Source organism: Triticum aestivum, chromosome 5B, assembly GCF_018294505.1.
Source record: "Triticum aestivum cultivar Chinese Spring chromosome 5B, IWGSC CS RefSeq v2.1, whole genome shotgun sequence".
Lineage (NCBI taxonomy): Eukaryota > Viridiplantae > Streptophyta > Magnoliopsida > Poales > Poaceae > Triticum > Triticum aestivum.
In genome coordinates, this window is record NC_057807.1 from 12,347,727 (window position 1) to 12,373,401 (window position 25,675).

At 48.5% G+C, this 25,675-nt stretch overlaps 1 protein-coding gene across 1 annotated transcript; it reads right to left on the reverse strand.

Moving 5' to 3' along the window:
• Window positions 1-23,103: 23,103 nt before the first annotated feature.
• Window positions 23,104-24,312, reverse strand: LOC123110117 (uncharacterized). Its single transcript, XM_044530560.1, has 4 exons — window positions 24,180-24,312; window positions 23,986-24,088; window positions 23,562-23,772; window positions 23,104-23,445 (listed from the first exon to the last, which is right to left on the reverse strand). Exons 1-4 carry the CDS (start codon window positions 24,252-24,254, stop codon window positions 23,388-23,390), a joined length of 447 nt encoding a protein of 148 aa, XP_044386495.1. The 5' UTR covers window positions 24,255-24,312; the 3' UTR covers window positions 23,104-23,387.
• Between the last annotated feature and the right edge of the window lie 1,363 nt (window positions 24,313-25,675).

Below are 25,675 nucleotides of genomic sequence, written 5' to 3' on the forward strand. Positions count from 1 at the left end.
ACCTTCGCCGGACCAGGAGTCGCATCTGCTTTGGGAGTGCCTTGTTTAATCCCCGCTTTACGCAATGTGCGCCTGCCCAAAGATTTCAAGGGTCCACGCAAGGTGCCGAATTACACTGCTGATTTATCCCCTGAAGCGTGGATAGAGAGTTATGAGATGGCCATGGAGATGTTAGACGTGGATGAGACCGCATGTGCAAAATACTTCACCATGATGCTTGAAGGCATGGCGCGTACCTGGTTGAAGAGCCTACCGCCCAATTCTGTCGGCTCATGGGCCCAGTTGCGGGCCCGGTTTATCCAGAATTTCAAGGATACGTGTAAGCAGCCCAAATCCATAGTAGACCTGGCGGCTTGTGTCCAGGGGAAGGAGAATCAACGACCCATTGGGTGCGCCGTGTTTCGGAAATTTTGCACTCGTCCGACAGGATTAATGCTGACTCTGCGATCTTAACCCTGGAAGGCAACTGCCGGTTTGAGCCTTTAAAATTGAAATTGGGACGCATGAAGCGGTTCTGTAATGACATGGGAACCCTCATGGCCGCTCTAGTGAAGTATGCTGATTCGGACAGTACCAAGGATCCCGAGACTGATGATGATGAAGCAGGGAAGGGAAGGAAGAATAGCAACTCCAAACAACAGCAGTATAAACCGGCGGGTCATGGAAACGGAGGCAAGCGCAAGGCGGATGGCAGCATGGACTTTGTGGCCAACACTAATGCACAGGACAGGGGGCAGCGGCGTAGAGGTAAAGCGGCAAATCGTAATGGGGCTCCCAATCCTAACGCAAGCCGCTTGAGTTATTTGATGAATCAGCCTTGCCCGAAGCACGGGACGAAGGAGGCACCGGCTAACCATCTTTGGAAGGATTGTTACATCATGCAGGAGTTTAAAAACTCTAATGCCTTCCGGTATGATCACGGGTCAGGTGGCGGTTCAGGATCCAGTTTTCGTGGGCCGGATCACGATGGAGCTTCCGGTTCAGGTCGCAATCAGGGCGGTCACAATCACCAGAATTATCAGAACGGCCAGCAGCAGCAGCAGCAGTCGGGTTATCAGAGCCAGCCAAAACAGTTGAACAATGGGCAATATCATGTTTTCACAACTAGCTTGGATAAACGCGACCGAAAACTCCACAAGCGAGCGGTGAATTCTGCTGAACCGGCCTTACCACGTAACTTGCGCTGGTCGGAACAGCCTATCGTGTGGAGCAGAGAGGATCACCCGCCCCGGGTTGATAATCCGGGCCAGCTAGCATTAGTGGTGGACCCTCAGGTGGGGGGTTATAAATTCACCAAGGTACTCATGGATGGAGGAAGCAGTATTAACATACTATACTATGAGACATTCCGTCGCATGGGTTTAACAGACAAAGATCTCAGACCATCTAATACGGTGTTCCATGGTGTGGTGCCTGGCAAATCTGCATATCCTGTTGGTAAGATAGCCCTGGACGTGGCTTTTGGGGACGAGCACGACTCCCGGTCGGAAAAACTAACATTGGAGGTGGTGAAGATCCGGAGCCCATATCATGCCTTGTTTGGTCGGCCGGCTTACGCCAAGTTCATGGCGCGGCCTTGTTATATCTACTTGCAGCTCAAAATGCCGGGTTACAAGGGGACAATAACGGTTCATGGGAGCCATAGGGTCGCTTTGGAATGTGAGGAAGGTGATGCGGCTTATGCAGAGTCGGTCTGTGCCACGGAGGAGTTGAAGTATTATAAGGACAATGTTGATCCAGCGGATATGACTCCTTTGAAGAAGCCAACTACAGAGCATGATTCGGATCTAAAGTTCAAATCGGCAGCTGAGACCAAGCTTGTTGACTTCGTGCCCGGCGATTCATCCAAGCAGTTCACTGTCAGTGCCATTTTGGATCCCAAATAGGAAAGCGCGCTCATCGAGTTCATCCGTGAGAATCGGGACATCTTCGCATGGAAGCCATCCGACATGCCAGGTGTACCGAGGGAACTCGCTGAGCACACTCTTAATGTGGATCCTAGGTATAAACCGGTGAAGCAATTCCTACGCCGGTTTAACGAAGAAAGGCGAAAGGCCATTGGAGAGGAAGTGGCCAGGCTTTTGGCAGCTGGCTTTATCATTGAGGTGTTCCATCCAGAGTGGCTTGCTAATCCGGTGCTGGTTCTTAAGAAAAATGGCACTTGGCGTATGTGTGTGGATTACACAAATCTTAACAGGGCCTGTCCAGCGGATCCTTTTGCCCTCCCCCGCATTGACCAGATCATTGATGCCACGGCGGGTTGTGAGCGTTTGAGTTTTTTGGATGCATACTCTGGATATCATCAGATCAAAATGGCGGTTAAGGACCAGGAGAAAACAGCGTTTATTACTCCCTTTGGAGCCTTCTGCTATGTATCTATGCCCTTCGGACTCAAGAGTGCCCAAGCCATCTATCAACGGTGTGTACAGAACTGCCTGCATAAGCAGATCGGCCGCAATGTGCACGCCTATGTGGATGATATTGTAGTGAAATCAAGGCAGAAGGAGACGCTGGTGGATGACTTGAAGGAAACCTTTGACAACTTGCGGGTTTACAAGATGATGCTTAATCCGGCCAAGTGTGTCTTTGGTGTTCCAGCAGGCAAGTTACTAGGTTTCCTGGTGTCTAATAGAGGAATTGAGGCTAATCCGGAGAAGATTACAGCTATCACCTCCCTGGCTAAACCGAAGTGCATCAATGATGTTCAGCGCTTGGCGGGCCGAATCGCCGCACTAAGCCGGTTTATCAGCCGCCTCGGAGAAAAGGCCATTCCTTTGTACCAAATGCTGAGGAAGACAGACCATTTCATTTGGAGTCCGGCTGCTGACGAAGCATTTGAGGACTTGAAGCGGCAGTTAGCCAATCCGCCTGTCCTTGCAGCTCCGGTCGACAAGGAGCCACTATTATTATACGTAGCAGCCAATGCTCGGGCAGTTAGCGTGGCTATTGTGGTGGAACGCAAGGAGGCAGGCAAGGAGTATCCGGTTCAGCGGCCGGTTTATTATATCAGCGAAGTGCTTATTGAATCCAAGCAAAGGTATCCGCATTGGCAGAAGCTGGTATATGGTGTTTTCATGGCCAGTCGGAAGTTGAAGCAGTATTTTCAAGGGCACCCCATCACAGTGGTCAGTTCAGCTCCCTTGGGTGACATCATACAGAACCGGGAGGCGACTGGCCGGATTGCCAAGTGGGCTATAGAGCTTGGGCCACACGGACTGAAGTATGTACCTCGGACGGCGGTGAAGTCTCAAGCACTTGTTGATTTCATCAATGATTGGACGGAGTTACAAGCACCAGAGGAGAAGCCGGATCACACATTGGACTATTCATTTTGATGGATCCAGGCAATTGGAAGGCTCGGGGGCTGGAGTCGTATTAACTTCCCCACGAGGTGATAAGTTTTGTTATGTTCTCCGCTTAATGTTCCCTTGTACTAATAATGCAGCTGAGTACGAAGCCTTGCTCCATGGTCTCCGGATGGCTAAAGAGATGAACTTAAGCCGGGTTAAGTGCTTCGGTGACTCGGACCTCGTGGCCCAACAGGTGTCTGGCACTTGGGATTCTAAGGACCCGCTCATGGCTGCATATCGTCGGGAGGTGGATAATATTGCGGGTTGTTTCAAGGGTTATCAAGTGGATCATGTGGACCATCGGAAGAATGAAGCGGCGGACGCTTTAAGCCGGTTGGGTTCTCAGCGCAAACCGGTCCCGCCTAATGTCTTTCTGGACGTGTTGCACAACCCGTCAGTCCAGCTCCCAGGTGAAGCGGATTTGGCCATTCCTGATCCGGAGGCTCAATTGGTGGCAGCACTGCATGCTATTCCGGACTGAACGGTTCCTTATCTTACGTACATGAACCGGGGGGAGTTACCAGAGGATGAGATTCTAGCCAGGCAGATAGTCCGGCGATCCAAGTCTATGACGATTGTTAATGGTGAATTGCATCATTGCAGTGTATCAGGGGCGTTTCAACGTTGTGTTTCTCCTGAGGAAGGCTGTGAAATATTAAGAGAAATCCATGAAGGAGATTGTGGACATCACGCCGGTTCAAAGTCTCTGGTAGCAAAGGCATTTCGTCACGGGTTCTACTGGTTGACAGCGCATGCTGACACGGAGGACTTGGTTAAACGGTGTGATGGATGTCAGAAATTTTCAAGGCGTGCTCATGTGCCGGCTCAAGAATTGAGGATGATCCCAATAACGTGGCCGTTTGCAACTTGGGGTTGGATATGGTCGGACCTTTTAAAAGATCCAAGGATAAGAAAACCCACCTTTTGGTGGCAGTTGATAAATTTACCAAGTGGGTTGAAGCGGAGCCTGTCAGCAAGTATGATGCAGAAACAGCAGTGCAGTTCATCAAAAAGGTGATTTTCCGGTTTGGTTTTCCACATAGTATCATTACTGACAATGGTACTAATTTATCCAAGGGCGCTATGAAGGAGTTCTGTGAACGTGAGCACATCCGACTTGACGTGTCGTCAGTGGCACACCCCCAGTCCAATGGACAGGCAGAACGAGCTAATCAGGAAATCTTGCGAGGCATCAAACCCCGGCTTATGGTCCCATTGCAAAGAACGCCAGGATGTTGGGTTGACGAGCTACCATCTATGTTATGGAGTATCAATACTACGCCAAACCGGTCCACATGATACACACCATTTTTCATGGTCTATGGAGCAGAGGCAGTTCTCCCTAGTGATATCCGACACGATTCGCCTCGTGTGGCAGCTTATGTTGAAGCGGACAATGAGACAGCACGGCAAGACGCTTTGGACCTATTGGACGAGGAGCGTGATATAGCGGCTGCCCGTTCGGTGATTTACCAGCAAGATCTTCGTCGCTATCACAGTCGCCGGGTTAGAACCAGAACTTTTCAAGAAGGAGATTTGGTGCTTTGACTCATCCAAGATCAGACGGATATGCACAAGTTATCCCCACCTTGGGAGGGACCTTTTGTGGTCAGCAAGAATTTGCACAACGGGTCATACTATCTGATTGATATTCGAGAGCATAAAGACTCACGTACATCAGAGGAGGAGACCAACAGGCCGTGGAATATAGCTCATCTTCGGCCTTACTACACTTGAGCCATCGGCTCTATCTATGTACATATCATGACAGTGTATATATTATCTTTGATATAATAAAACCGGAGCCTCAGCTAAAGCGGGGTCTCTGTCTTTCTTATCATGCGTGGTTACCTGGAGTGGTTCTGTTTTTAAAGCGGCCTCCGGTTTTCCCCTTGACATTTGCTTTTTATATATCACTTGGGGCCTTGGTCGTATCCGAACCAACGCGACACCTTTTGATAGGCGACAGCCACCAGATCACTTGGGGACATGGTCACGTCTGAACCAGTCACGCCTCTTGATCGGCCTAAGGCCACAAAATCACTTGGGGGCTTGGTCGAACCCGAACCATTGCCACGCCTCTTGATCTGGCATATATGCCACGAATCATTTGGGGACCTAGCTAACTTGAATCATTGTCACTCCTATTGGGGGCTTGGTCCTGTCTGACCATGGTAACACCATCTGATCAGCTCAGTATAGCATATTTTTTGCAAATGGTTTTTATCATTGCCTTTGCTTCTATGTTATTTTCATGGTTTGTTTGTTCTTTGTTTTTTGTTGGATTTCTTTTATGTCAACAAACACCCTTTTTCCGGTTCAGCTGATGGATTTGATTCCTCTTTAAACCGGAAAAGTATGCCTGGTTTACCTTTCTTTTACGGGAGCTGTTTTCTCCCCCCTTATTGACGGTAATGGTTTATAAAACCTCCGCTTCAAGCTTGGCTAAGCCAGCTTCATGCCCAGACATGGCAGTTCAAATTTTTCTGATTGCAGGAAATATGAATTGAAGTTTTTCGAACAAAAGCTTCAGTACTTATGGGCGAAGGCATATTCAAGGCAGAAGTATTAATTATCCTATTACAAGGCAGCACGGTGCCCAAATAAGATCATTTTTCTTTTGGAAAGATGCCAAAGATAGCTATCCAAACCGGCTTCCGGTTCAAGCCTGCTCCTCATCATCCGCTACTTCAGCTTCCTCGTCTCTACCCATTGGCTGGAAATCAACAGTGGTCCAGTCGATTCCCATTAAAGCTTGGAAAACAGCCTCTTCATGGATTAGGGAAGACGGTTCAATATCAGGAGCGTAAGTGTGCTTACGGATTGGCGGGATCAGATTCTCCGCTTCAAGAGTTGGGGCAGGCACTCGCTTATTCTGGTCATTATATTGTGCTTGATAATGCGTTAGGTCTGCCTCTTCAGCTAGCTGACAAGCCAGAGGGCGCACTGCACGGTTTATTGCCCTTAAATCCTCTTCGTTAAATTCAGAGCCATCTTCCTTCAGGCTAGGATAGCCTTGAGATGCTTCCACAGGGTCGAAATCTGGCACCCATGCCTTTGCCCGGATCAAGGCGTTAATAGCTCAGGTTCAGGCAGCAGATTTCTTCAGTTCCTCCATCCGGGCCGGAAGCATCGACAACCTGTTAATAGTGTCCTGGATTAAAGAAGGTGTCGGGTTGTTATGAGAGGCTGTGGTGATGATCCGCTGGGCTCCGGTATATAATTGTTCCACTAAGGTGTAGGCAGCTTTCAGTTTCTTCCGCACATCATTTCCTAAGTGCCCAATGCGTGTTCCTGCAACAATACATGGACGGTCTCACACCGGATTTGCATTACAGCAGGTTCAAAGTATCACAGAAGTTAAAAGGAGCTTACCAAAGATTGCAGCGGTCATGGAGTGTATTTGCTGTTTCACAGCCGTAAGTTCATCCACCACCGGTTTAAGGGCAGCTTTAGCATTTTCCGCTCTTTTGGTTAAAGCGGCCTTCTCAGTGGCCCAATCATCCCGCTCTTTCTTGAAGCCCTTTTTCAGCTGTTCAGCGGTGCTCAAGGCGCTGGTTAGTTCTTCCTTTGCCTTGTCTGTTTCAGCATGTTGGGTTTTCAAGGCCTCCTGCAAATCGGCAATCCGGTCCTCTTTGATTCTCACCTCAGCCTGCATACAGACATCATTTAGCTTTCAACAAACGGTCCAAAGAAATTGAAGTATCAACCACATAAACAAAGTTATACGCCTGATACTTGGGGGCTAATGCACCTTCAATTTTCATCAAGTCATTAGATTGCAAAGTCCCAAGCTCAATACAGGTATTCAACTTGGCACTTGGGGGCTAATGCACCTTCAATTTTCATCAAGTATTAGATTGCGAAGTCCCAAGTTCAATACATGTACTCAACTCGGCACTTGGGGGCTAATGGCTATTTTATCAAATTATGTTCTAAGGATAGTTTTTCTGTCCGAGCCCCGGGTTAATTCTGCTAAGCTACAAACCGACCCTTGGGGGCTAGGAGGATTGGTGCAAAGGCAGGCAGTAAAGAAGTAAGTTACCTCAAATTTATCCCTCATCATTTTTACCAGACCAGCTTCACAGTCACGGCTAGTATAAAGCCGGTTTAGATAGCCGGAATGAAGATATTGGGCGCTCAGAGCAGCATATGTCTCCAGTTCAACATCCCATTTTTCTTTATTCAGAGCGGAAAAATCCTCTTTTATGGTATGCTTGGTTAAGGTGACAGGATTCCCGGGTTCAGAGCGGCCTACACCGGTAATCACAACATCATCATCTTTGGACTCGACGGTTTGTGTTAGTGTGATCGGTTTGTCAACAGGACTGTGGGATTTATCAATCCGGACGGAGCTGACAGGCGGATCAGCAGAGACTGAAGTATTAATAGGCCTCTCTTCGGGAATAGCATCGTCTTGTAAAGGAGGATCATTGGGAATATCCTCAGGAGCAAATGCCTCAAGATCTGGCATTTTGTCATGTTCTTGGGCTACATCCTCTTCGGCCGCTTTATCCAGGCGGGCTTTCTTGCTTGGTTTAGGTTTGGCCCTAAAAGAAAACCAAAGAGTCAAGGAAAAGCATAAGCCCTTACACAATGTATTGGAAGCATATGTTCAGCTTAACTTACCCAAGAACCGTTTTTAACGGTGGCAGCTGAGTGGCCGACGATTCACCAGAAGATGAATGAGAAGTAACCTGATAATTGGAGTCGGATGGGTTAAGAGGTTGACGGAAGAAACCCGCTTTAGGATGTAAATCAACAAAAAGGTCAGAGACCTCGGAGCGGCGTTTTCGAACCGGACTGTTTGGTAAACCGGTGGAGGTAACTACCTGGCCACTGTGCCGGGTTGTGCAGCGAACTTCATGTTGCTGCATCTTCATATGAAATTTAGGATCCAAATAAGCAAGAGGATGAGAAAATTTAACTTTCCGGTTTGCCTGTCGAGGTTTTGGCAAAGGTAAGATTTCTGAATCGGAAGAGAGAATAGTTACCTCAACAAATTCCGCATTGCTGGCTTCAGCGTCATCCTGACAAGCATCATCATCAATAAGGCGTGTAAAAAATAAGCCAAGCGAGTCAAGTTCTACCTCAAGGTCCGGGTTACCCACATCATCATCAATAGCTGGGTCAGATGAAGCGGTGGTTTTTCTCTTATGAGCTGGCTTCTTAATAACCTTGGTCTTGGGGCGGATTGGCCGCCCTGTTTTCTCCGTTTTGTCTTGAGGAAGTTTCTTGCTCCAAAACGGATTATCGCCTTGGATCAGCAGTAATTAAATGTCAAACATATAAAGCAGTAACCGGTTCAACAATAGAGCAGTTAAAATATTACCGCTGGCGGTTTGTTGGTGGTGCAGTAAGGAGGCAGACCGGTTTGAGCACAGAGGTGCTCCGGTTCATTCAGCATCTTTTTCACAGATTCTGTGACTTCGTCATCGGGGAGTTGGATTTTAGTGTGTCGGAGTGGGTCATCGACACTATCAGTATACTTGCACATCAAATTGGAGCGCCGGCTCAGAGGCAGTATGCTCCATGATATCCAACAGCGTGCAAGATCTATTCCCGTTAAGCCGTTGGCCATAAAAGCTCAGAGCTTGGACAGTTGCGGAGCGTATTTAATTCTTTCCTTGGCGCTTAGTCTTTGTGGAAAAGGGTGCGTGTTGCTGAGCCGTTCCGGACGGAAGCCAGGCAAGGGATTTTCATTGTCAGGGGAGGTATCCTTGCAATAAAACCAAGTTGCATTCCACTCCTTGGGGTGAGTATGGAGTTTAACATGGGGATAAGTGATTTCCTTCCTCTTCTGAATGGCCATACCGCCCAGTTCAGTGTTGGGGCCATCGGTGAATTCAGTGCGACGGTTTAAATGAAAGAGGTCTCTAAACAATTCGACTGAAGGCTCCTCTTGAAAGTATACCTCAGAGAGCACTTGAAAGTGGCATAGATTGGTAACAGAGTTGGGGACAATATCATGTGGACGGAGCTGAAAATTGGCTAACACATCCCGGTAAAATTTAGAGCCGGGCGGTTTGAAGCCCCGGGCCAAGTGATCTACAAAGACCACAACCTCTCCTTCCTGGGGGGTAGGTGGACATTCATTTCCAGGAACCCTCCAGTGGATTGTATCTTTACTGTCTAAAGCGCCGATCAAGACTAGATCGTCCAACTGTGATTCCGTGACGCGAGAAGGAACCCAATTGCACTCATACACTTGTTTGGCCATGGCGAGATCTACAAGAAATAGATGATCCGGTTCAAGAACACGCTGGGTAAAAGAAGGTATTGATCTAAACTACGATAAACCGGTCTTCCACAATGCGGCATCATGTGGATTCTGGCGGTTCAACCAGGGGACTAATGGTATACACCGGTTTAGTAACTTTTTTCTATGATAAGTTAAACCGCCTGACCTAAGCGTCGGAAGAAATTGAAGCTATGGACAACTAGGTATACAGAAACAGGTTTCACAAGATTTCATTACAGCCATGGATCTACAGCGAGCTCACAAAACAGAAAATATTCTGAAGAGTAAGGCGGAACGGAAGTGAACCATTGAGCGGGTATGTGCGTGAGATCTATGGGCTTAGATAAGAAATAACAGGAGGATGCTTAAAGATTACTACTGAACACAGCGGGAATTTACAGATTCATCCAAGAGTCGGAATACAAGTATGAGCAAGTGACGAACACAGCACGAACATGGAACCCTAAGAACAGATCTAGGTCAATAAGAGGAGAAAGCTTACTGGGAACGGAGAAGATGCGGAACGATACCGCAGTACTCTGGAACGCTCAGGTTGATGCAGCGGCCCAAGACGAAGCAGAGGTCGATGGTGGCGGCGGAGCTCCAAGGCTGGCGATGCGAGGAAGACGAAGAAGAAGAGATCAGGGGAAAAGAAAGGAGATGACCATTCGGTCTTATTTATAAGGCAACGGAGTTAGGTCAAGCGCGCGGATCCAGGAGGCGTTATAAATGACAAATTTCATGATGACGTCATGCCGGTTTACAACAACCAGAAATGATGACATCATGCTGGTTTACCAATTACCAGAAGATGTCCAAGACACAAGATTTTGTGAAGGATTGACATGAACCAGTTCAAATCAATCTGGGGCCTAATGTTGGGGATATTACCACTAGGCGTAAACCGGCCTACTTGGGCCGGGTTAACTTCGTTAGTGGTATAAGCAGATGAAGGCCCAAGGCCTATAGTCGGTTTAGAATCTGTAGCCAGAAACTGACCTGATGTATAACTTGTATTGTAAGTTAGGAATAGAGAGATACCAACCGGGATACGAGTATGAACCGGTTGGGACTCTATGGACCGACGGGCGTCACCCGTGTATATAAGGGGACGACCCGGCGGCGGTTCAGGACAGATAACCACAACTCGAGCCTAGGCGAAGCTTGTTTTGCTCCCTAGCCATCGAGATCACATCAATTCCATCACAACTAGACGTAGGCTTTTACCTTCATCGAAGGGGCCGAACTAGTATAAACCCTCGTGTCTTTGTGTCCGCTTTAAACCCCTTCAAGTAAACCCGCAGCGATGGCACCACGACTAAGTCCTTTCACTAGGACGTCTGCCATGACAAATCCACGACAATCGCCAAAATAAAAAAATCGCTCTTATGAAAATTAATTTTGAGGCCAGAAAGTTCCTCAAAAGCACATAAGAGCAGCTTGAGATTTCTTGCCTTATCTAGATCATGATCCATGAAGTATCATGTCATCCTCATATTGTAGAATGGATAGACCATCTTCTACCAAGTGTGGAATGACCCCACTAATTTGACCATCCAGCTTAGCCCGCTCAACAAGGGTAGCTAGCATGTCGGCCACAATGTTAAACATAATAGGAGATGCAGGGTCGCCTTGACAAAGCCCCTTCCTTGTCTGAAAATAGTTGTCAACGTCATCGTTAACTTTTATGGCCACACTACCTCCAGAGACAAAGCTCTCTACCCAACGACACCATTTTTGTTAAAACACCTTCATGCGCAAGGTTTGCAACAGGAAGGGCCACTTAACTTTATCGTAGGCTTTCTCAAAATCAATTTTAAGAATGACACCGTTCAAATTTTTCTGGTGCAGTTCATGTACAGTTTCGTGCAGGATGACAACTCCATCTAATATGTTGCAGCCTTGCATAAATGTTGTTTGAGTGGGTTTACGACATGATCAGCTATACCATTCAACCGATTAGTCGCTACCTTCATAAAAAATTTAAAACTTACATTCATAAGGCAAATCGGTCGATATTGTTGAATACGACTAGCCTCCTTAATCTTAGGCAATAGGATAATTTCCCCAAAGTTTAAACGAGAAATATCAAGGTCCTCGGAATGCAGTTGATTAAACAACTGAACCAAGTCTGCCTTAATCGCGTCCCAAAAGCATTGATAGAACTCTGCGGGAAAGCCATCCGGTCCCGGTGCCTTCTTGTGTTCCATCTGAAACACCGCAGTTCGAATTTCCTCCTTAGAAAACGGAGAGGTTAGGAATTCATTTTCCGCTTCCGTAACTTGAGTAATGTCATGAGTAACGGATTCGTCTAGCTGAAAATTAGTTTCAGCTGAAGTCCCAAAAAGGTATTTATAAAACTTAGTGATGAAATTTCTAAGTGGTACGTCCCCCTCTATTCGGCCTTCCTCCTCGTCAAGGGCGAATAACGCTTCTTTCTATGTCTGCCATTGGCTAGCATTTGAAAGTATTTCGTATTATCATCACCTTGCACCAGCGAATCCGCCTTGCTATGTTGGTATGATAACCCACAAGTATAGGGGATCAATTGTAGCATCTTTCGATAAGTAAGAGTGTCGAACCCAATGAGGAGCTAAAGGTAGAACAAATATTCCCTCAAGTTCTATCGACCATCGATACAACTCTACGCACGCTTGATGTTCGCTTTACCTAGAACAAGTATGAAACTAGAAGTACTTTGTAGGTGTTGTTGGATAGAATTGCAAGATAATAAAATGCACGTAAATAAAAAGTAGGGGCTGTTTAGATAAAGAAACAATAAAGTAAATATAGCGACTGTGGAAAAGTGGTGGTAGGAGTTGTGAAATTCTCCCTAAGCAATTGACTACTTTACTAGACCGATAGCAAGTTTTATGTGGGAGAGGCATAAGCTAACATACTTTCTCTTCTTGGATCATATGCACTTATGATTGGAACTCTAGCAAGCATCCACAACTATTAAAGATCATTAAGGAAAAACCCAACCATAGCATTAAAGTATCAAGTCCCCTTTATCCCATACGCCGCAACCCCCTTACTCGGGTTTATGCTTCTGTCACTCAAGCAACCCACTATAAGCGAATCATGAACGTATTGCAACACCCTACAACGGGAATCCCTCACGCTTGCGTGACACGGAGGGCACAATAGGACAGCAACATAACCACAAGCAAATTAAACCAATCATAGCAATTCATCAATCACCGGTAGGACAACGAAAATCTACTCAGACATCATAGGATGGCAACACATCATTGGATAATAATATGAAGCATAAAGCACCATGTTCAAGTAGAGGGTTCAGCGGGTTGCAGGACAGTGGACCGCTGAATATAGATGGGGGAAGGTGATGGAGATGTTGGTGAAGATGATGGAGGTGTTGGTGTAGATCGCGGTGATGATGATGGCCCCCGGCGGTGTTCCGGCGCCATCGGAAGCGAGGGGGGGAGAGCCCCCCTTCTTCTTCTTCTTCCTTGACCTTCTTCCTAGATGGGAGAAGGGTTTCCCCTCTGGTCCATGGTCTCCATGGCGTGGGAGGGGCGAGAGCCCCTCCGAGATTGGATCTGTCTCTCTGTCTCTCTCTGTTTCTGCGTTCCCAGATTCTGCCCTTTCACCGTTTCTTTTATATCCAGAGATCCGTAACTTCAATTGAATTGAAACCTTCGCCCAGATTTTTCTCCGAAAATTAGCTTCCTTGCGGCAAAAGAAGAGCGTCAACCGCCTTACAGGGTGCCCACGAGGGTCAGGGGCACGCCCCCTGCCTCGTGGCCCCCCTCGGGCACCATCTCGCGTTGGTTTTTCTTCCCAAAAATCATAAATATGTCAAAAATGATATCCGTCTGTTTTTATCCCGTTTGGACTCCGTTTGATATGGGGTTTATGCGAAACATAAAACATGCAACAAACAGGAACTGGCACTAGGCACTGGATCAATATGTTAGTCCCAAAAATAGTATAAAAAGTTGCCAAAAGTATATGAAAGTTGAATAATATTGGCATGGAACAATCAAAAATTATAGATACGACGGAGACGTATCATGGTACCATTTAATCTCTTCCTCACATAGTAGGCGGGCAATCTGCTCGTTAAGATTGCTTTTTTTCTCAATCTCAACAGCATACAGAGGCCTCACCTCCGCTATTTTATCAAGGGAATCAATTAAAGGTAGACAATCACTGTTTTTCTTTTTTGTAGATGCGGCAGTATGCTTGGCCCATCCTCGAAGGAATCAACGCAAGGCGCAGATTTGTAGACTACTTTAGATCCAGATTTTTTGGCAGTGTGATAATGAAACCAAGAAATATAGACCGACTAGGTGGAGCGTATTATGCAGACCTAAAAGTCAAGGGGGTCTGGGAATCCAAGACCTTGAGATTAAAAACATTACTCTTCTCAGCAAGTGGGTTAATAAACTACTCACTGAGAATGGAGTATGGAAGGAAATCATTCGCAACAAGTATGTGGGATCCAATGCCATTTCTCAAATTCATTGGAAACCTGGGGATTTACATTTTTGAGTGGTGTCATGAAGGCCAAGGAGCTCTTCTTCCAATTTGGGACCTTCTCGGTTATGGACGGTTCTCAGGTTCGTTTCTAAGAAAATACCTGGCTAGGGAACAACTCACTAATGGTGCAATATCCGAGCTTGTACCGAATTGTCAGACATAAATTTGTCACGATCAAACAAGTCTTAGGACAAGAAATCCCTGATATTTCTTTTGGTAGGGATCTTTTGGGCACTCGCCTGGCAGCATGGAATGAATTACTCACTCGCCTGGAGGACATTCAACTATCAGATGAGCCAGACACTTCTCGATGGAACTTGCATCAGAATGGCAAATTTTCGGTCAAATCCATGTATGATGCAATGGTTCATTATGATGTTCCAGTAGATAACAGGAAATTGTGGAAGCTAAAAATTCCTCTAAGAGTGAAGATTTTCGTCTGGTTTCTAAACAAAGGAGTCATCCTAACTAGAGATAATCTGGCACGACAAAACTGGCATGATTCCAAGACATGTGTCTTTTGCCAACATGACGAGTCTATCAAACACTTATTTTTTGAGTGCAAGTTTGCTCGGGCAGTTTGGGCCATGGTCCAAGTAGCTTCGAATTTATACCCACCACGTAGTGCACGGAATATTTTCGGCAACTGGTTGCGGGGTATTGATAAACAATTTTCTGCACATATTCTTGTGGGAGCGGCGGCCTTATGCTGGGCAATGTGGCTTACTAGGAATGATGTGGTTTTTAACAATAAATGTGTCTCATCTCCTATGCAGGTTATTCATGTTTGTACAGGATGGCTCCGTACTTGGTCTATCCTGTAGAAGCCGGAGGACAGGGACCTTTTTATGATGGCGTCTACACGGCTGGAGCGTACGGTCAGGGAGGTTTTCTACCCCCGTAGATGGCGGTGTGATTTACGGATAGGATCTACCACTCCTTAGGATGGACACGATTTATTGCTTGGCATTGTATCGAATATTTTATTTTTAGGGTGCTCTGGACTTTTTGGCTATGTGCATCTAGCTATGCAGAGGCCGGGCTTTCTTTCGATACGATTGTATCACCTCGATATATCTATTCAATGAAAAGTCCTTTGTCGAAAAAAGGTGCATAACTCTATTCCCTGTGATTATTGTCAATAAGAGCAACCCAATGGTTTGCCTTGCCATGTCCTGTTCTTGTTTTGAAAGTAGTCTGCTTTGCTTATCCAGTATCACCAGTTAACTGGTTAGCCTGGAGCAGCTTGGTGTTGTACATGATGGTCTTACTGTGAAAATGCCAAGTGTGAGAACATTAGACTAGCTGTCCATTTCTTGCCGGAGATCATGCATTCAGGGATGGATCCCCTCCCTTCCTCCTCCCTCTCCTCCTCCTCCCCCTCGTCCCCTCCTCGCCCTGGGCGTCTCGCTCCCCGCTCTGTTCTGCGGGCCGGTGCTCGGCCGTCCTCTTCTCCGTGTGCAGGTGCTCCCCCTCCCCTCTCCCCGGTCTCCCCGCAGGTGGGGCTCTCCCCTCCTTCTTCTCCGCTTCCGGTGCTTGGGTCTCGCTTTTGGGCCCTTGCATCCGATGTGGAGGAGTCGCGGTCGTCCGCCTCCTCCCCTTGTGGTCCCGTGCCCTGTGCTGGGGGGGCGGTGGTGTCCTGTGCCGCTCCTCGCCTCCGCAAGTTCGCCCCGGGTGGCCGGGGCCGGCCGGTGGCTGCGCCTTCTTCGGGCGATGGCTGGATCCGAATCTCGCGGCGGCGGCGCAAGTCTAGTAAGTTTGTTGTTGCGTCTCCTGATCCCGGTGTCTTGGGCAGTGCGCCAGATGGGGAGCTTGGAGGCCTCCCATCTCCTTCTCCGACTTCCTCTCTGGCGGCCTCGTCGCCGGTGGTGTCGACGGCGGGGCCGTTGGTGGCATCGTGTAACCTAAACCTAGATCTCGATTTCTCCGTGGTGGCCATCGGGCCGCGGGCCGCTTCCTCATGTGGGCTTGCTGGGCCTTGCGGTTTGGCGTTGCCCAGTGGGCCTACCTCTCCTCCCCTCCTCTCGTCTGTGGTCGACTTTCCCCCTCTTGTCTCGTCTGGCCCAGTCGGGCCCACCGGTCGGGTTCCTGCTCCTCAACCTCTTGTGGCCCATCTGGTGAGTCGGGCCCAGGTGGGCACGGCTCGGACGGGATATTTATGGATCCCCCGCGGCTCAGTCTCCCCCCTGCTAGGGTTTCTGGCTTCCTCTTCCGACCTGTGTTGTCACCGTCTCCCCATCCGTCGCCTCATTAGATCTTCCCCACCTCCACCCTTCCTCCTTCATTTTGCTGCGGTGCTTTCCACGGACAAGTCGCGGGGCTCTTCCTGCGAGGCGCTCTCAGGCGGCAAGCAGCGCCGTGAGGACTCCCCTGCCTCCGCGGTGGATCTGGAGCTCGAGGCTTCGCTCCGTTCCAAGTTGGAGGCGGAGCAGGCGGCGCGCGAGCAGGTGGCTCGTGGCCGCGAGGCTTGGGCTTCGGGTCCGGAGTGGTTGCAGCGCTCGCAGAGGGATGGTGTGCCTGGATCCGGCCCGCAGGGCTCTGGATCTAGCCCTTCTCTCTGTCCGGTGCTGGATCCATGGGAGGCGGCGGCGGCCTCTGGCGGTGGAGTTTCCTCGTCTTCTGCCTCCCTTCCCGCTCCGGGTGTGGGGCGTGGCTCGTCTGCTCCGTCGCGTCCTCCGCCTCCTCCTCCTCCTCTCTCCATTGGGGTTGTTGCTGGTTCTCACCCGCCGCCTCGGTCCTTCGCGGGGCCGGTCCGTCGGTCGCCCGGTCCGACCTCTGGGGCTCCCCTTTTTCGGGGATGGGGGATGGGATCCTGCCTCCTCCTCCGTCGCTTTCGCAATCTCGCCCATCCTCTGCCTCCAATAGCAACCCCTCGGTGCTCACCTGCTTCGCTTGCCACAGGCCTGGCCATTTCCAGTCTCGCTGCACCAACCCTCCTTTTTGCCTGATTTGTCGCTCTGATGGTCACCTCATGGTCAACTGCATGGCTAGGCAGAAACCTCCCGCGGTCCTCCAGTTCGGCTCGGGCCTCCCTGGTTGCGCCTTTTTCGCCTTCAACGGTTATCTGCCTGTCCGGGAGGTGGCTCCTGCTTTGTCTAATGCTGCGATTGTCTCGGTCAAGGACCAAAAGATTTCGCCCCAAACTCTTCTGGAAGGGCTCCGCATTTGGGATGAGGCTGGATGGGACTAGCAAGTTGTGCAGATGTCTGACTATGAGTTCTCTGTGGTGTTTCCCTCCAAAGAATGTTTGCGGATGATTGCCTCATGCACTAGCTTCACCTTGCCCCTCAATCAATTGGTGGTTTCTGTCAAAGCGGCTTCTTGCAATGGTACGGCAGTTGGTCCGTTATCCCAAGTTTGGGTTCTGATTGATGATTTGCCTGTCGGTCTCCGCTCACCTGCTTTTCTCATGTCCTTCGGGGTTTTGATTGGGAAGCCCATTGAGGTGGATGAGGAATCTCTGAACAAGGTCGGCCCTGCTAGGATGAAGGTTTGGTGTGTGGATCCTGAACGGGTGCATGGCTCAATTGATATTTTCCCCTCTCACAATGGTATTAGGCTTCGGGTGCGGGTGGAGGGGGCGGCCGCTTTTCATGCCCCACCTTCCCCTCCTCCTCCTTCTAACCCTAAGGACAAGCATGATAAGGAGGGGGACGGATCTTTGGGTGGCCCTAATCAGAGTTTTGGGTCTAACCTCCGCTTCGCCCAATCTGAATGGGACGGTCTGGCAGATTTTGAACGTGAGCTGTTTCAATCCCAAGCTCCTTCTGGTGGTGCTCCTCATGATGACTCGGTGATCCCGCCTGCGGCTCCGTTTGTTCCTGCTGCTGATGCTGATTTGTCGAAGTTTCCGCCCTGCTCTGCTACCCCCGTTTCTGGTGCCTGCTCCAATCTCCCTGTTCGTCCGCTCTCCCCCACTCGTTCGGGAATTGAAGATCTCCCTGTCTCCCCGGTTCGTGATGTGGTGGAATCCCAGTCCCTCCGGAAGAAGAAATCCTCAGTGCGCAAATTCTCGGCTAAGAGCCGGAACTCGTCGGGCTTGAAGCAATCCATGGCGGGGTTCTGTCGGCGTCTGGATCAAGATTTGGGATCTATGTCCCGCTCGGGTCCCCATGGTGGCTCTCCTGCTGCGCGGTCGCCTGCTATTCGATCTCCGGTGTCCATGGCTCGCAAAGGAAGGCGGGTGGCGAGTTCTGGTGGTTCTATCCTGGAGCGGGCTGAGAAGCGGGCTGCGGCGAAGGATCTCCCTCCCCCAGGTACTTCTCCCATCCCCTCTGTTGTTGCTTCTCCGGTGCGGTTGGTTCTACCTTCTCTTTCCAATGATCACCTTTTAAATATCATGTCGGATGTGGGTGTGGTGGTTGATTCTTCTGTTGGTTCTCCTAGTTCGCTACTTGCTATTATTCGGGCTAACGAGATGGCTCAGGCAGCCATTGCCTCTCTGATAGGGGATGCTAGTTGTGGTCCGGGTGTGGACACAGGTGCTGGTAGTGGCCAGCCCCAATCCAACTTATCTAAGAGGGGCACCAATAAGCAAGCTAAATCCTGCATGGCCCCTTGCAGGTCGAGTCTCCGAATCAAGAATCTTTCTTATAAATGAGGGTGTTATTCTGGAATATTAGGGGGTTCGGTGCTAGGGGGCGCCGTGACCAACTTAAAGAGTTGGTTCATTCTAATTCTATTGACTTTGTGGGGCTGGTTGAAACCTTCAAGGATTCCTTCTCCCCTAATGATTTCTCTGCTATTGTGGGCATGGACATATTTAATTGGCAATTTTTACCTGCTTCGGGTCACTCTGGTGGGATATTGATTGGCTCCAATAAAGATATTTTTGATTTTGTTGCTTTTGATCATGGGATCTTTTGGGCCAGTGTTGTTCTATCTCATAAAGCTATGAATATTCTCTGTGAGTTTATCGTTGTTTATGGGTCTGCAGACCATTCTTTGTCGGCTTTATTCCTTAATGAACTTTCGTTGAAGATCGATTCTTGTAACTTACCGATGGTTATCGGGGGAGACTTTAATCTTATGCGGTGCCCTAATGACAATAGTAATGATAACTTCTCCTGGCCTCTGGCTAATGCCTTTAACGACTTCATTAGTGCTAATGCTATTCGTGAGCTTCCCCGGGGGGAGCCCGCTATACATGGTCCAATCATCAGGCTAATCCTATTAGATCTGTGCTTGATAGAGTCTTCCTGTGTCCCAGTTGGGATTCCTTGTTCCCTAGGGCTTCTCTTAACGCCAAATGCATTATCGGTTCTGATCGTACCCCTTAATTCTTGACGACGGTTCCATTAGCCTTAGGCCTCCAGCTAGATTTCAATTCGATGCCTCTTGGCTGTCTGTGGAGGGCTTTGGTGACATGGTTGCAGCGAAGATTTCCCTTTCTCTCTCCTCCAATGCTCGCTCTTTTGGGCCTATGGATGATTGGCACTCGTGCTCCTATACCCTGCGTAAATTCCTCAGAGGTTGGTCTCGTAATCGTGCGGTGGAGGATCGTCGTACCAAATCTTTCCTCGAGGACCAGATTTTGTCGCTGGATCGCGCGGCCGACTCTACTGGGCTTTCTGACGATGGTTGGGCGGTTCGCTATAATCTTGAGGCCGCTTTAATGCAGTTGCACCACCAGGCTGAGATTTATTGCCGTCAGCGGGGTACTCTAAACTGGACTCTAAAAGGTGACTCCCCTACGGCGTATTTCTTTGCGATCGCGAACGGTAGGCATAGGCGTTGTAGTATCAATAGCCTGCTGATTAATGGTGCGCGATCTTCGGAGCAGTCTGCTATTATGGCTCATGTGGTGGATTTTTTTTCTTCGTTGTTGGGGGCTAAACCTCAATTGGGCTTCTCTATCTCTCCTTCCCTTTGGGACTTAGGTCTTAAAATCTCACCCGAGGAGAATGCCTCCTTGATGATCCCTCTTTCTGATCAGGAAATTTGGGAGGTTGTTAACACTGCCAATCCCAATGCTGCTTCTGGGCCAGACGGCTTCTCCATCCCTTTTTTCCGGAATTTTTGGCCCCAGTTGAAACAGCTGGTTTGTAATGTTATCCAGGGTTTTTGTCTTGGTACTGTCGATATCTCCCGCCTGAACTACGCAGTGATATACCTGATCCCCAAGGTTAAGGGTGCTGATGTTATTTCCCAATTTCGGCCTATTGCTTTGATTAACAACTTTGCCAAATTCATGGCTAAAGGCTTTGCAAATCGTTTTTCGCCGGTTGCTCATAGAGTTATTAGTCCTTATCAATCTGCTTTCATCAAAGGGCGTTTCATCCTCGATGGTATCCTATCCCTTCATGAGATTGTGCACGATCTTCACGCTCGGAGAGCTAAAGCGATTATCCTTATGTTAGATTTTGAGAAAGCTTATGACTCGGTTAGCTGGCCCTTTCTCAAGCAGGTCCTTCTTGCTAAAGGTTTTGACGGTGCTTATGTTCATCGTATCATGCAGCTGGTCTCGGGTGGCCATACTGCCGTTTCGGTTAATGGTTTCGTTAGCAATTTCTTCGTTAATGGTAGGGGCCTGCGCCAAGGGGATCCTACTTCCCCTGTTCTTTTTAATTTTGTGGCTGATGCCTTCTCGTGCATGCTCTCCAGGGCGGCCCGTTGTGGGCACATTGCTCCTGTGGTCTCCCATTTACTTCCGGAGGGTGTTTCCCACTTGCAATATGCGGATGATACTATTATCTTGGTGGAGTTGGATGACGCCTGCATTGCTAACCTGAAATTCATCCTGCTGTGTTTCGAAGCGGTTTCGGGTCTTAAGATTAATTTCGCTAAAAGTGAGGTCCTGGTGACGGGTGTGGATGGGGCGGAAGCGTTGCGGATTGCCAGGCTCCTTAACTGTTCTTTGGGTTCCTTTCCCTTCAAGTATTTAGGCCTTCCTATTTCTCCTAGCGTGCTCCATGCTAAAGATTTCGCTCCGGCGGTCGCTAAAGTGGGGAACAGGGTGCTCCCTTGGAGGGGCAGATACAATACCAATGCTGGCAAAGTTGCTCTAATTAACTCCTGCTTATCCTCTCTCCCCATGTTTCTTATGGGCTGTTATCTTCTTACGGATGGCGTGCATGCTGGCTTTGACAAACATAGGGGAGCTTTCTACTGGAATTCCGCGGATAACAAACGGAAATATAGGATGGTCAAGTGGCAACATATGTGTAAGCCTAAAAAACTTGGGGGGTTAGGCATTATTAATACTCGGGTAATGAACATTTGTCTGCTTATCAAGTGGTGGTGGAAAATTTTGACTAGTGGGGCCGATTCGCTGTGGTTTTCGATTCTTAAGGCTAAATACTTCCCTCACTCCAACCTTCTGTTTGCCACCGCCAGGCGCGGGTCTCAATTTTGGAAATCCCTTGTCAAAGTCAGACCGATCTTTCTGGAACATGTCAAATTTAATGTTGGTAATGGGTTGGCTGTTCGCTTTTGGTTGGACTGGTGGTCTGGGGATGCCCCCCTTGCTGCGAGCTTTCCGGTTCTGTTTTCCTTTTGTCCTAATTCGAATATCTCCATCGCGGAGGTGGCAGCTAATAATTGGGATTTGGCTTTTCGTCGGGCCCTGTCTCCTGAAGAGTTGGAAGATTGGCAAAGTCTCTCTGCCCTCTTCCCCGTGCTCTCGGAGTCGGCCGATTCTGTGGTGTGGCCTCATTCGGCCTCAGGTAGATTTTCGGTCAAGTCGCTGTATTCTAGACTTATTGGTGGTACTCCTTCGTCCAGATTCTCTTGCGTTTGGAAGTCCAAAGTCCCTCCTAAGATTAAAATTTTCCTTTGGCAAGCCTTTCGTGGTCGCCTTCCGGCTGCTGACCAGATCAAAAAGCGCAATGGGCCTGGTTCGGAGTTTTGTCATCTTTGTGGGGCCTTGGAGAACTCTGATCACATCTTTTTCAATTGCGTGCTGGCCAAGTTGGTTTGGTGTTGTGTTAGATCTTGGCTTCAGGTCTCTTGGAACCCCTCCTCTTTTACCCATATTCGAACCCTAGCCAAAGCTTTGGTTGGGGTCACCAAGAGGGTGTTTTGGGTAGGCCTGGGAGCCTTATGTTGGGCTCTTTGGACCATTAGGAACAAATTTACTATTGAGCATATCTTCCCATCTAAGCCTGCTGACGTTCTTTTCAAATCATGTATATTATTGCAGCAGTGGAGATCATTGACTAAGGAGGTTGATCGGGATGCCCTGGACCTGCTCATCGTCAAAATTCGGGCTTCGGCATCTCTCATCTCCGGGCGGGATCCCGTCGTCTAATCCTGGTGGTGCTGTTTGCGGAGTTTAGGTCTCTCTCCTTTCCGGCCTGCGCGCCGTGTATGGCAGTTGCCTGTATCCTTTCCCTCTTTGGTTACTCTCAAACTATTCGCTTTGTGCACTCTGTGCGTTGTCTTGTTAGCTGGTTTCGCTCCTGTTTGGTTTCCTGTGACGCTGCCTTGTGGCTTTATTTATAAAGTCGGGCTCTGGCCTTTTCTCTAAAAAAGATGATGTGCTAGAGACATGCTTCTGTACTGCCTTGCTGTAAACAAGATGGTGTTTATTGTATTGTCTTTTGATGCACATTTGGTGTATCCATGGAAGCTATGGTCTTCTGATCTGCTGGTGTCATGTACACAGAAGGTGAACTGTCTTCACTTAAATTCAAGTACTAAAAACTTTTGTGACTTGCCATGGCAACATAAGCCAACTTAGCCTGACAATAAACAACGAACCAACATCAACATGAATATGAGGTAAACTCATATTCTTAGTTGTGCTATGATCGAACTAACTGGTGCCTAGGCAACAAAACAAATTAGAATCCAGCAGCTAATCCACCCTAGTTGTGAGTAATTCGTTAACCGAAAGCAGTTTCCTGGAGGGGAGTAGTGTCTCATGCTCCCAGCAATCTACAGCTTCTAGAAAACAAATCATGGCACAGTCAAGAGAGTCCTGAAACGAAGATGTGTTAACCTACACCTGGTTGCCACAGCTGTTAACATTGGCACAGCACCAAAAAGCCACAGCAGGCATGATCATCAGCTCCTCACGACATGTAGGGCGAGCTATGAGCTCCCGGGAATAAATGGCAAAGATTTACATGCAATGGGCAATGCTGGTTCCATGGACATCCCTTCCCTGCCGGGCTGCATTCCCGAAACAAGTTTTATGTTGAGATCAAGAAAAGCAAAATTTACACCACTAACAGCAGCAGCAGCAGCAGCAACAGCAGCTTCAGTGCTGTCGCTCAACGACATCCCTGGGCGGTGTTTGCACAAGATCACTATCAGCAGGAAGATCGTCGCAACCCGCTCTCTCGATGCTATCGCCTCTCACCCAGTTTCCTTTTCTTCTTGCTTTGCACGGTCTCTCCATGGCGCCTGCATCACACACAAACACGCCGTAACTGCATAGCGACGAACCTCAAGAAAAGCAGCAAGGTTTCGGAAAAAGTATATACAGCAAGTTCCATCATAAGATTGAACTTTGGACTCACCCATCCTGCATCTGCTTCCGTTTTCTCTTGACGCTATTCGGCTTTGCCTCATCTTTGCCGCCCCGCCTGAACACCTCAGAATCACTAGTGCTGCCGCCGCCACCATCCGTGGCACATTCCCTCGACAGCGCGAGTCTATCAAGAACGGATACGGATGCATCGACTGAGGTTTCTTCTGACCGTGATTTGAAATCCTCCAGCAAAACAACACCTGGAGAAGCACAAGCGTACGCATGTTGCTCAGCAAAGAGATTGCTGCAGCCATGTCACATGTGATGGAAGACGCCGATCAAAATTCACAAGGCTGGTATTCAAATTTGTCCCTTGGTCGCTCGAATTTCGGAGCATCGAGGATAACAGCAGGAACAGATGAGCGTCGCTGTATACGATGGGTGTCTGGCAAAGTGGTTCAGGTAGTACGTACTGAGGGCACGCAGCGTGCGCAGATCGAACCCGGCGGCGAGGTGGGGGCGACCGGCCGTCTCCGCCAGCTTCACGGCCAGCAGCTTCAGGCTGACGAGGAGATCCTGCACAACACCGCCGTGGCGCCGTCAACACCTGTCGTCAGGAAGAGAAGCTATAGTAGAAAATAAGAGGAGGGCAGGGGGCGTCACGGACGAGCTCTGGCTCGGAGAGGGCCGCGAGCCACCGGGGCTCCGGAGGTGGGGTTTCGCCGGCGGCGGAAGGCGCCATGAGGGAGTGGGGAGAGAAGATGGGGGCGATGTGTTTTTTTTTTCTTTTCTTTTTTTGCTTTTTTTGGGGGTATTATTATTTTTTGCTTTTTTAGGGTAAAGCCAATTTTATATTGATCAAAGACCATACTACCTCCGTCTCGGTGAATAAGTCATCCGCGTAGTTCTAGGTTGACGATTTAACTATCTAAATATGTATTGTATGTGACAAAAAATATATATATTTAGAAACTACATCCTTGTAGAAATCTAGTGATATACTTTTCATGACATATAATACATATTTAATTGCTCAAATCGATGACCTAGAACTACGTAAATGACTTATTCACCTAGACGGAGGTAGTAGTTAGTTGGATTCAATCCAGGTCGTGTGGTTGGTCAAACCACATGACGGCGCTGAGATAAAGAAAGAGAAAAGCTCGCTAAATTATGTGCGTCGAGATTAACAACACGACCTACCAAAGTAAAGTTACAATTAAAAGAAGCTGCTCTGCTTTTGATCTCCTTGATGATGGCACCAACTCTACCTTGGCTCTTCTCAAAAAAAAAAAACTCTACCTTGGCTACATTGCCTAATATCGTCCACTTGCTTGGAATCAGATGTTATGATAAATTTGTGTAGATGGAGGTCTCCCGCTAATGATGGAACTTCACGGCAAGTCATGGCCTCCAGCGTTGTTTGGTCACGAAAACACCTCCAATGACTAGGCTTCTTCTCATGAATAATTTGGACATCAATGCACCTTGTGACAAAAGAACGCGATGCAGACGGGCTTTGAAAGATCCTTTCGTGAATGGCCTTTCGATGTGCCGACCAAATGGCCCAGAGAGTAACTTCCATCTTTACGAGCTGCTCATGTGATAATGATTCGAGTGGAGAGAAGAGACATTGCCGGCACCAGTGTGGGATGATGGTTCGTGAGAGACGGTGGTTGGTGGTCTTGCCGGCGCCAATGTGGGATGATGTGCAACGAGGTGGTGTGGGAGCTTGGGTGAAGACCCTGTATCGGCCATTGTGCCATGACCAACAATGGTTGCGGTTGTGGCCATCGTTGACCTTTCTGTAGGCATCGGTGTTGTGGTGTCGCACACCTTCCGCGGGGACCCGACTATCGTGGCCTCTTCAGGGGAAACCCTTGATCTTGTGATCGGACGATGACAGCGCCTGGGTGTGTAATTTTTGTTAGAAGGGAGAGAGAGGTTTGGTGGAATAGTTGTTCATTGTATTGCTTGAGCCTCGTGGGCATATATATAGGAGTACATGATCTACTTGGAGTACAAGACAAGACAGAATACTTCCTAGTTTATCCTATGTTTCCTAATACAATCACGTTACTCAACAATTTTCCCTCTTGGGGGCTTCGTCTTGAGCTTGATGACATCACTTGGGTGTGTAATTTTCCCTCTTGGGGGCTTCAT

Coding starts and splice junctions, on each gene's coding strand:
- LOC123110117 (XM_044530560.1), bottom strand. CDS start 24,254: ATGGCGCCTTCCGCCGCCGGCGAAACCCCACCTCCGGAGCCCCGGTGG. Junction 24,089..24,179: donor CCCTCTCCGAGCCAGAGCTC/GTCCGTGACGCC, acceptor GGTGTTGTGCAG/GATCTCCTCGTCAGCCTGAA. Junction 23,446..23,561: donor CGGAAGCAGATGCAGGATGG/GTGAGTCCAAAG, acceptor TGTGTGATGCAG/GCGCCATGGAGAGACCGTGC.